Source organism: Mycteria americana, chromosome 1 (genome assembly GCF_035582795.1).
Source record: "Mycteria americana isolate JAX WOST 10 ecotype Jacksonville Zoo and Gardens chromosome 1, USCA_MyAme_1.0, whole genome shotgun sequence".
Lineage (NCBI taxonomy): Eukaryota > Metazoa > Chordata > Aves > Ciconiiformes > Ciconiidae > Mycteria > Mycteria americana.
Genome location: NC_134365.1, coordinates 218,639,488 through 218,650,256, shown reverse-complemented (window position 1 = coordinate 218,650,256; position 10,769 = coordinate 218,639,488). Strand labels below are relative to the sequence as shown.

Sequence of the window (10,769 nt, the reverse complement as noted above, 5' to 3'; positions counted from 1 at the left end):
ACCCAACATTGAAAACGGAGAGGCTGTATCATAGCTATGCTCTTCCCTGAATATATCTTGTTTTTTTCCCCAAGGTTTTCTGAGATGAGCAGAGGCAAACTGCACGCAGTGCTCGGCGTGGATGGCAGCCTGGACAGTTTCAATGGTGTAACAAAGTGGTCTGTTTTAGTCCCTGTTCATTTCCTATAATTCTTAGCACTGGACTTCCCTTTTGGACTGAGCCCTGAGCCTCTGTTTTCACAGCATTATCTACAGTTGCTCCATGATCCTCTCCCCAAAATAATTACTATTATATGTATATAGTATAAATATGTATTTATATACCTATATAATATACATATATATTTACAATTATCAGATAAATATATGTAAGATATGAGTAATATACTAAATATTTAACATACACTAAAGTTTGCATTAATACACTTTATTAATACTATTTATTATTATTACTATGAATACTATTAATATACCATATGTTATAATATTACAACTATAATATACTATTAGTTGTATACTATAATATAAAATGAGTATTAGTAATACACTGTTAATATTATAGAATCATAGAACCATGGGATGGTTTGGGTTGGGAGGGACCTTTAAAGACCATCTAGTCCAACCCCCCTGCTCTGAGCAGGGACATCTTCAACTAGAGCAGGTTGCTCAAAGCCCCGTCCAACCTGGCCTTGAACACTTCCAGGGATGGGGCATCCACAGTGTCTCACCACCCTCATCTTAAAAAATTTCTTCCTTATGCCCAATCTAAACTTACCCTCTTTCAGTTTAAAACTGTTGCCCCTTGTCCTGTCCCTACAGGTCTTGGTAAAAAGTCTCTCTCCGTCTTTCTTATAAGCCTCCTTTAAGTACTGAAAGGTCGCAATAAAGTGCCCCCAGAGCCTTCTCTTCTCCAGGCTGAACAGCCCCAGCTCTCTCAGCCTTTCTCCACAGCAGAGGTGTTCCATCCCTCTGACCATTTTTGTGGCCTCCTCTGGACCCACTCCAACAGCTCCATGTCTTTCCTGTGCTGAGGACCCCAGAGCTGGAGGCAGTGCTGCAGGGGGTTCTCACCAGAGTGGAGCAGAGGGGCAGAATCACCTCCCTCGACCTGCTGGCCACGCTGCTTTTCATGCAGTCCAGGATATGGTTGGCTTTCTGGGCTGCGAGTGCACATTGCCGGGTCATGTCCAATTACTCATCCACCAGTACCCCCAAGTCCTTCCCTGCAGGGCTGCTCTCACTCCATTCATCCCCCAGTCTATATTGATACCGGGGGTTTCCCCGACCCATGTGTAGGACCTTGCACTTGGCCTTGTTGAACTTCATGAGATTCATGTGGACCCACTCCTCAAGCCTGTCAAGGGCCCTTTGGATGGCACCCCTTCTCTCTAAATATCAGCCACACCACTCAGCTTGGTGTCATCCGCAAACTTGCTGAGGGTGCGCTTGATCCCACTGTCCATATCATTGATGAAGATATTAAATAGTATTGGTCCCAGTATGGCCCCTTGAGGGACACCACTCATTACTGGTTTCCACTTGGACACTGAGCCGTTGACTGTAACTCTTTCAACGTGGCCATCCAGCCAATTCCTCATTCACCTAACGGTCCATCCATCAAACCTGTATCTCTCCAATTTTGCGGTAAAAGAATGTTATGGGGGACCGTATCAAAGGCCTTACAGAAGTCTAGTATAGCATTAGTATAGTATGTTACTATCTATGCTATACCAATTACTGTATATACTATATTAATAGTAGCGTTAGTAATAATGGTAATATTTGTATATGGTATATTGGTAAAGTGTGTACTATAGTATATACGATAGTATGGCCTGTAGTGTCACACATGCCTCTGACCCAGCAGAGCCCACAGCGGAGTTGTCAGCTCCAGGTTTGGGATCCCAGATGTGCTGCAGATGTGAGCTGATGCTAGTCTTGTCTAAAAAGGGGGTTACAGGGGCTGTGCTGTAGGGATGTCTTTCCGCAGATGTCTTTTTTTTTTAAAGTAGATATAAGTGCCTTGAAGGGGGCGGGGGTTGAACTTTTAACTCTGGGGAAAAAGATTTGTTCTTGTACTTAGGTATTATGGGGGATTTGGTGTCCTGAGCTGGGGCTCACAGGTGCCAAGCTGCTGATGGGTGAGGAAGGCAGCATTTGTTCTCACCCTGCACACACCAAAGTGTACCCCTGGAGCAGATATATAGTATGAAATTCACTTTAGCAGCTAAAAAAACACACAGTTTGGGTTCTGGTATCAGGAAAAACCTCTAACGTCATCCTAAAGGCCCTCATTGCACAGACAGGACACCTGAAGCTGTAGGAGATACTTTGTGACACACTGGGAAGATGCTCTGAAAGCTTTAAAGGTGCTGCATAATTCAACTTGATCAGGTCATTAATTCCCCCTTTCTCTCCCCACTCCAAATCCATGCTGGGAGGCACCAGTGAGAGATGTCTTTTTATTACCATTCTTTTATTTTCCTGTTCCTTTCCCGCTGCATATACAGTACTTAAAAATGAGATCACCTTCACGTCAGGCATGTACCATGTTTATTAACAGCAAAAAAAGTATTATCTAGGCTTCACTCAAGACTGATTTACAGGATAAATAATTGTTTCAAATTACTTAAAAAAAACAAACAACAAACCCCCAAAGAATAAATTAATAACTTAAGTGATTAGCTGTCCACAGTGATTTGAAAACTTAATAACCATTCAAACAGTGACACCACAAGAAGACACGTACTGTACAGTTTGCCACAGATTACTCTTGTCCTTTCTTCTACAAATGGAAAAAAAAATTAAAAATACTCCTCTTTAAGAACAGTCATAGGCTTTGAAACACACAAAACATCCCTGTGAATCGGCTGCTGATGTGACGGCTTGAAAGCCGGGGCTCTCACCCCACCTCGCAGCAGGTTAAGAAACAAATGGAGAAAACTACCCTAATTTGGCTGGGTCCGTTCCCATGCAACGATGCCCAAAGTCAGCGGGGACCCATTGACTTTGCCAAGGGCTGGGTCGAGTGGGATGTAACTACTCTAAAGGTTTGGTCCTAACCCTACGGGATTCATCAGCGGGCTCCCCACGGAGCCCAGGGTCCTGCTCCCTTCCCCTCTCCATGACGTGGTTCAGCCACCATGTCCAAAGGGCTCTCAAACGAAACGTAGTATTTTCAGGGTCAATGTGGCAGCAGAATGCTGAAACTGTGCAAATAGCTTTTCCTCCACGCCCCCCCACTCAGGAGAAAATCCTGCCAAGATTTTTTCATCTCGGTAATTAAGGATGAGGGGTTTTAAATGAGTTTTGCAGAGCGGGATGTGCAGTGTCGTGTGTGATGCTGGGCATGACAACAGGGTAGCACCACATGCTGCCCAGCCGTTGCATGCAGACTCAAAACAGCTCTTTGCATTATTAAATGTCAATTCATTACACCTCACAACACATCTGTGAGGTGGGGAAATAAGTACTAAAAATCTTCATTTCACAAGCCGGAGAGAACGTGGGATACAGAGAGTTCAAATGAACCCCCTCGTCCCACCTGAAGATTAAGTGTGGTGTCACTCAGAGAACAACAATAAAAATAATGGCTTCTTATCTCCTGGTCTTGGGGCAAACCTCTCCCATATAGTCAAGCCACTGGCCTACAAATGCACCCGTTATATGTTAGCAATGGGCTGCATTGAAAATTAAGAGCCTGCTGATTGGAAGCAAGTCCATTGAGAAACTCTTTTAGCTCAAGAGATGGAGCCACGTGGCCCAGCTCCTGCTCCAGATGTTGCTGGCCGGTGTTGAAATTTGGATACCACGTCCCAAGACTGGCTGTCCGTGGGTTGGCAGGGGGAGAGCTGTTTGGTGACACCTTGCTACGTATCAACTTTTCTCAAGAGCAGCCACTGAAGTAGCAACTTGATTAACAGTACAACTCTAGGAGTTGCGAACAAGGAGATAAAGTTGCGACTACAAGGATGAGACACCAAGGACAAGCTGATGGAGGGATGAACTGCTCCAGGCCCATGAGAAATCATGACTAAAAGGTGCACAACTCTACCTGCAAGAGCATCATTAACAGTCGCAAGATCATTGCGTACACCTGGGCAGGTTGGTGCTTTCTGGGAAGAGAAGAGAGGCATGCAGACTCATCAGGGGCCCTAAAATGGTTTATTTGCCCTTGTGGTTTGATGCTGGACTGGTCCCTCTGATTTTCTTGATGTCTTTTTGATCACCCTGCATGTCCCCTGGCTCAGTCCCTGGCTGGGGTTGGGGTTAGACTGCTCTTTGCCCTTCCCATTACAAGTGGGGCTTCTCCATAGGCACAGCCCCACTGCACCTGTCTCATCCAGACAACATCTCTCCAATGGGACACACAGTGCGGCTGTCAACTTTTACATGGAATAGCAATGTCACCAGGTGGGAAAACACCGACACAATGCAAGTGTGACTTGAGGAAACCATCCCCTTATTCCTCTCCCAGGCCAGGAAGATCAGACAGGACCTGGGAGCTATTTAAACATCTTCCTACTGAAGCCCATCACCGCATAAGACCTGGGCATGGCTCTACCCCTCCCAAGGAGCCATGCTCAATGGGTGGCCAAAAGGAGCCAACTCTTCCCAGTATGCTCAAGGGACTGGGACCCTGGAGTGCAGGGGCTTGCGTGGGGCTCCAGAGAGCCCTGGGTCAATGTCTATCCTAACAAATTTAGAGGTTCAAGCTGTCCTCCAGTTGTTTGCACTGTGTGTCTGCGTCCTGGATGACTTGGCCTGGGCCAGCCAGCCCTCTCCCAGGTGCAAGGGATGGCCCCAGTGTGGATTAGGCCACCTTGCTTGGGGGTGTGGCCTTAGGGTTTGAGCTGCACCTTGTCACTTGGCTTCATGGCTGGAGAAGAGGCCCTGGCCCTGTTTAGGATGTTATAGGACTCTAGGTACTGCCTTTGGCCCCTTCCCTCACATGGAAGAGTCCCCACTCAGCACCGGCAGCACAGGACCTCAGGGTAAATCAGCAGGGGGAGAGATGTCTCTAGTCCCACCCCCTGCTCCAAGCAGGGTCAGCCATGGGGTCTGACCCTCTCGCTCAGGGCTTGATCTAGTCCGGTGTTGAAAAGCTCCAAGGATAGAGACGGCACAACCTCGTGGGACACCCTATGAAGCCATGGCACTTCTGCCCCATGATCAGCGCAAGGGAGCCCCAGAGCAAGGTGTCCTCCAGCACAGCGAGATCCCCACCACCCTTCTGGTAGGGCTTCTCCTGCCCAGCTCAGTACTGGGCACATGGCCTGGGGCTCCCTGAAAGCCAGAGCGCTGAGGCATCATGTTGTCAGGCAGGATGACTCCCCTCGAGGGCAAAGCATCCTGGGTAAGTCCCAAGAGTGGTGGGAGCTCCCCTCCCACCAGTGTATGGCCTTTACCAAGCAAAACCCCTCTCCACAACCCACAAACCTTCTCCGTAGATCTGACTCGACACTCACGCCAAAGGAGGACATGGTAAAGACCAAGACTCAAATCTTGCTGGCCAACACTCCTGCCTTCACTCCTCCCAACCTCATGTCCCTGCATATATAACCCTTGTCAGTGGCTGGTGGCCCTGGGTCCAAATCCATCCCAGTTAGCCCCAAGTCAACCCAAGCCTTAGCTACCTTTTGGTTCCAGCTCCAGATTTGGCCCTATCTGCCAGACACTCAGCTTTGCCCTGGCACAATCTGCACTCATACGTATATTCTTTCTCTGACTTGAGACTAAGCTTAAGCCTGGCATCCATTTAGAGCTGGAAATGTATTTCCCACCAAACACTCAAACGTCAGTTCAGAGCAAATCAGCTCCAAGGCAGCTCACACATCTCACCAGACAGAGGAACCAGAGCAGCAGTTGCGCACTCACAGCAAGGGATACACGCTTTTGGAGACTTCTGCCTTTAAAACCACCAGCTTAGTAATTTTAAAGCTTAGGGAGAGCTTTGAGCCATGGCCCTGGTACTTCATAAAACTAAATATTGAGGTCATGATGCCTGTCCCACAGACAACTGCTCTCCGTGAGCGCGCACGCACACACACATGCAAGCACGTGCCTTTTCTTAAATGGGACCGTAGAGCTGAAGAGCAAGCTCTGACGTGAAGACTCAAGCCATTTTAATTGCAATTAAAATGAATCATTTGCAACGTTCTCAGCTTCCTAAAATACCTATTTCTAACAAAAGAGTCAGTCATACTTGAGCATCCAAGTATAGAGTGGATGTGATAAACTCAATGCCTTCAGGACAAAGTTCTTGGCAGTCCATGTAATTAAACCAGCTGCTTTTCAATATGGTTTAAGACTAAATACTGCACAAACATTAATCATCAGGGACTGCTGTAATCAGCTCGGCAACCGTCAGGAATGACTATTTCCACCGCAGCCATTGATTATTTACGGGCTTTCAGGAGGGGTTGATACAGTCATGTCTATATGGCAATGCATGGAGTCTACGGGTTGCTACTTAGTTTGGAGGGGCCATTTGCTTGGTGCTCAGCAAGAAGAAAAATATGGAGGAATATATCAATTTCTGGGAAAACATAGATCTCACTGCAAAGCAGGGAGGGACCAGCAACCAGCAGTTGCAAAATAGCTACTTTTGGGCTGTCTTGGTCCTTGGTCTGCCAAATGCAAAGGGCCAGTTACTGGGGATGCTTGTGAAAGCAAATCATCAAAACAGGAGGGCTGAGCCTGGGAAAAGAGCTATCCCATGCCAGTGCCTGCCCCATGAACAAATACAGATATCTGTGGGATGTGAGAAAAAGGACTAGTTTCTCCAGCACCACGAAGGGATTTTCCAATCTTAATTTAAGCTTTGGATTAAATGTGGGAGTGGACACTGGAGGCACCTCATCCCAGTGCAGAAGCAGAGGGCACCGACTCAGCAAAATGCATCCCAACCCATTGTGTTGTCTCTCAGGCCACTGCACCATCAGAAATTACTATTGCTGCTGCCTCCCCCTCACCTGTCCACTTTCAGGATACTTCTGGGACTTGTTGAGCTCCCCATCTCCCAGGTGGAGAAAAAGACTCAGTTCGAGCACGGCAATCACTTGATTTCTCCAGGCTTTTGGTCCAGTTCAAGATTTTTTTGGCCTGGAGCTGGGCTCAGTTTCATCTTGAGAATAGTTGCATTGTTTTATTGAGACAGACCCAAAGCAGCATAAAGGGCTATTCCCAAAACTGCTGCTGCAATCCGCCCCAGAGGTGGCTGCATTTTAGTAGGAGGAGAACCGCACAATTTTGGCAGGGAAATACATCCAGCATGCACCATAACCCTTCTTCCCCAACCGCATCTTCCTTTGTGTCCGCCTAGCAGTTTAGAGGATGAAATAGGAAAAAAAATCAGCTTCCTGCTGGAGTCACATTTGCTTTTTGGTGGGGATGGGGAGCTCACTCCCAGCTGGGTGAATGCACACTTCAGTGGGCTCTGGATCAGGCCCAATGTTTAGTCTCCCCTGAGATGCAGTGATGAAAGGGGCTATAGAAATACGAAGAACTGTACTCTGGTCTTCATTGCATTATCTCACCATGCAAGCGTGCAAGCCCCCAATGAGAGGCAAAGGCCCTCGCAGGCTGTAACACACTCCCGGACCTTCAGAAAGCATCTGGCTGTGCTAAATCTTCCCCTTTGGGTCTTTTTTTTTTTTATCCTAGACGATTATTATTTTTACCATGAGCATTAGGATATTTGCTTCATTATTCCTGTAAAAGGCCAACGCTTCAATGTCTTAAGAGGTTCGTCAGAGCTTTTTCATTAATATCCTTCCCTTTCATGGCATGCAAGAAGAAAATATAAACTGGTGTTGGAAGTTCAAGATTTATTTTACTAGCATGCAGCCCTTAAGGGACTGGTATCCTGTCCCTGTGTGGGTGATGTCTGGCCCTTTCTAAACTCAGGCCAAGCTTAAACAAATGTGTTAACACTTAAGCATCAATAATCAATACAACTTGGTGGTGTTGGTAGAACGTAGAGCCCATGGTGTTGGGAGGGATTCAGCTTGCAGAAGGAATGGCTCCAGCTATTTAATAAATATTATTACCTAATCTTTCTAACGTCTCCTTCATTTGGCTCTCGGTTTGCGATCAGCCTGTTTATCCGTGTCAGCGCTCGCTGTCTGGCAGTCAGGCTGCTCCATGGCAATCATTATTCCTTCCTGTTTTCATGAGATCATGAATTATTATCTCTGCAATAAACTATCTCTTCCTTCTCGGCTCTCTGCGCCTGGCAACTGCCTGGGGAGCGATCCCAAAGCCTGGATGTGTCAAGGATGCTGGCAAGCGGCAACAGCAGATTCCCATCCATAATTAGAGCCTAGGGTCATTAACGTCAACAAGCCCCATTTCTGTGTTGAAGAAACATTGCTGAAGATGGGGAGAAAATATCTAGTCCAGCCCTTTGCACCCACTACAAACCATCCATAATGCTACATTAAAGCTAATATTGAAACACCTTGCCCTGATTCTCCTGACCAGCTGCTTCCCAAGCCTAAGGCCTTACCATCAACCGACATTTCAGTTACTCTACTCCTTTCCTCCAAGATACACCCCACCGGACCTCCTCACCCAAGACCAACCTCTGCAGTACAGCATCCGCCTTCTCCTGGTCCTCGCAACAGCCTCCCACTCCCTCCTTGTCACGCATCCTCGCGCCAGTCCAGATATACAGGGTCTCTAGGGCCTCCCTGTGCTCCTCATACTCAACCACAGAGCTTCTCATGACGGCCACAGATGTAGGACTCTCACTCTATGGGCTTCTTTTGGTGCCACAAAGGGCAGATTTTGGTTCTTAGGGCCAGATTCACAGGCAATTGGTTTCAGATAGGCAGTGGGTCAGGGCTTAAATTCTGCCATCCAAAGCCAGCCTCTCCAGCCCATTGACTTTGAGAGATGCTGGAGAGCATCAACACTCCAACAAACTTGGCTGTTTCATGCATGCATGCATGTGTGTGAGCATGTGCTGGCATATACGTGTGTGTATGATGGGGCAAGTCCTGGGCTTCTAAGTCAGCTCAGTGGGACAGTCTTGATGCTCTTCAAGCTCCTGAAGGCTAACAACCACAACCAAAAACATGAGGGCTGTCCTGCCAGGAGGAGAATAGCCCTCAGAGGTTTTGAATGTATTATTTACAAGAGATGGGACAACGAAAGTGATTTCAAAAGGAATGGTCCTTGCTCAGTTTTGGGATCGGGAGGAGGCAGAGAAGAGGACAACCATAAGGAGTGGGGAATCAGAGCTGGGGAATGATGTCCTATGAGAGATGCTGCAAACTTGCATGGCATGGTTTGGAGGTATGGTATGGAAGAAGACGGGAAGAGATGATGCAGTGTTAGCACATACAAGGTGGCTTTAATAGCTGTAAGCAAAAGATGTGTAGGGTGAAACCTGGTATTGCTAAATCGAAGTTCCTGGATAGTGCATCCAGCAGCTAAAGCACAAACCTAGCCACCGAACATAGTTGGTCTTTATCACTGGCAAACAGTATCCGCCAAGTCTTCCCCTGAAATTAAGTTTCTTTTTGTCTTAAAAGAAAAAAAATAATGAAGACTCCCTCCCCTCTGCAGACAAGTCTTAGAACTCCAGCCCAAGTAGAGCTGGCAGCCCGGCAGGACCCCAGCTGGGGACAACCACCGGGACATTTGCCTGTTTCGCTGCCTGCCCCAGGCGCTACTGCTTCGTGCTCTTGGTGGGCTCCGAGGACTGCCGCACATCAGTCCACTCCTGCATGGTGCTCTGCAGCGCCTGTGTCTTCTCCTTGTCCACTTGCACGTAATCAACCTTCTCATCCGAGGCGACCGATGAAGTGGAGGGCTGTGGGGAGGAGAAACATGGCCACCGCCTGGTCACTCATCAGCTCCCCGCTCTTCCCTCTCACGCCTTCCCGCAGCAGCACCATGGGTGCTGCAAGTCCACTGGCACCTCCCCTGCTTTCTTGCAGACTCCATAGCTCATCACCCTCCCTCTAACCTCCCGAAGGGTCTTGGATGAAAGATTTCAGTCTGCTCTGCATCTTCCTTGCATGAGACTGCAGTGCAATGGGAGGGTAGAAACAGCATCTGGGTCTCCACCTTCCCACCAATTCTGGGACATGAATGTTTAGTTGCAATTGTGGTATCTAATTGCTGATATTGCAGATTCAGCATTGCACCTTGCTCATCTTCTTGTAAAGAACTCAAGAACTCTTACAGATACACATAAAAATCCCAGTTCCCTCCCTCTTAGCTGTGCTGACTCTACGCACCTATGGCACTAGATTATTTTCATCCCCAAAACAACAGATATGTTTGCAGGTTCACCCAGGAGACCTGTTGAGGAAGAAGGAGATACTTTTTTCTGTAGTTTCTTGAGTCCTGGAACTTTGTCTGCCTCTGCAAGCATTTCAGAGGACCCCCCAGCTGCTTGCAACTGGAGCCAGATGATGTTTTTTAATGGTCTAAAATCACCTTTTCAGGTTGGGATATAATTTAAATTGGAAATACCTGCAGAAATATTGCTGGGCAGAAAGAAACAATCAAGGGATGACTGTCAAATATTAAAAAGACCTAACCAGTAGGGTGCTTTGCCTAGGAACCGAGGTGGTGTTTGAGAAAGTCAAGGCTAACTCACAGGTGGTTCCTGCAAAGGTTTATACAATGCCTTGTCCTTCACCATCCCCTCGCTCAGGTGCTGCTTTGTTTGAGCCAGTCTCTCCTTCCCCCTCCCAGTTTGGTCAGGGTGGCACCTAGCAGGACCTGCCTTTGGTCCCTCCCCAGCCCACTCC

General features: G+C 47.5%; 1 protein-coding gene across 2 annotated transcripts in view; it reads right to left on the bottom strand.

The window, feature by feature from the left end:
• Positions 1-2,536: 2,536 nt before the first annotated feature.
• Positions 2,537-10,769, bottom strand: part of GAB2 (GRB2 associated binding protein 2) — a 110,205-nt gene continuing 101,972 nt past the window's right edge. For both annotated transcript variants that reach the window (XM_075491205.1, XM_075491204.1), the window contains exon 10: positions 2,537-9,820. In XM_075491205.1, the coding sequence (XP_075347320.1) occupies positions 9,677-9,820 (144 nt within the window). In that variant the 3' untranslated portion in view covers positions 2,537-9,676. The remainder of the gene's footprint in view (positions 9,821-10,769) is intronic.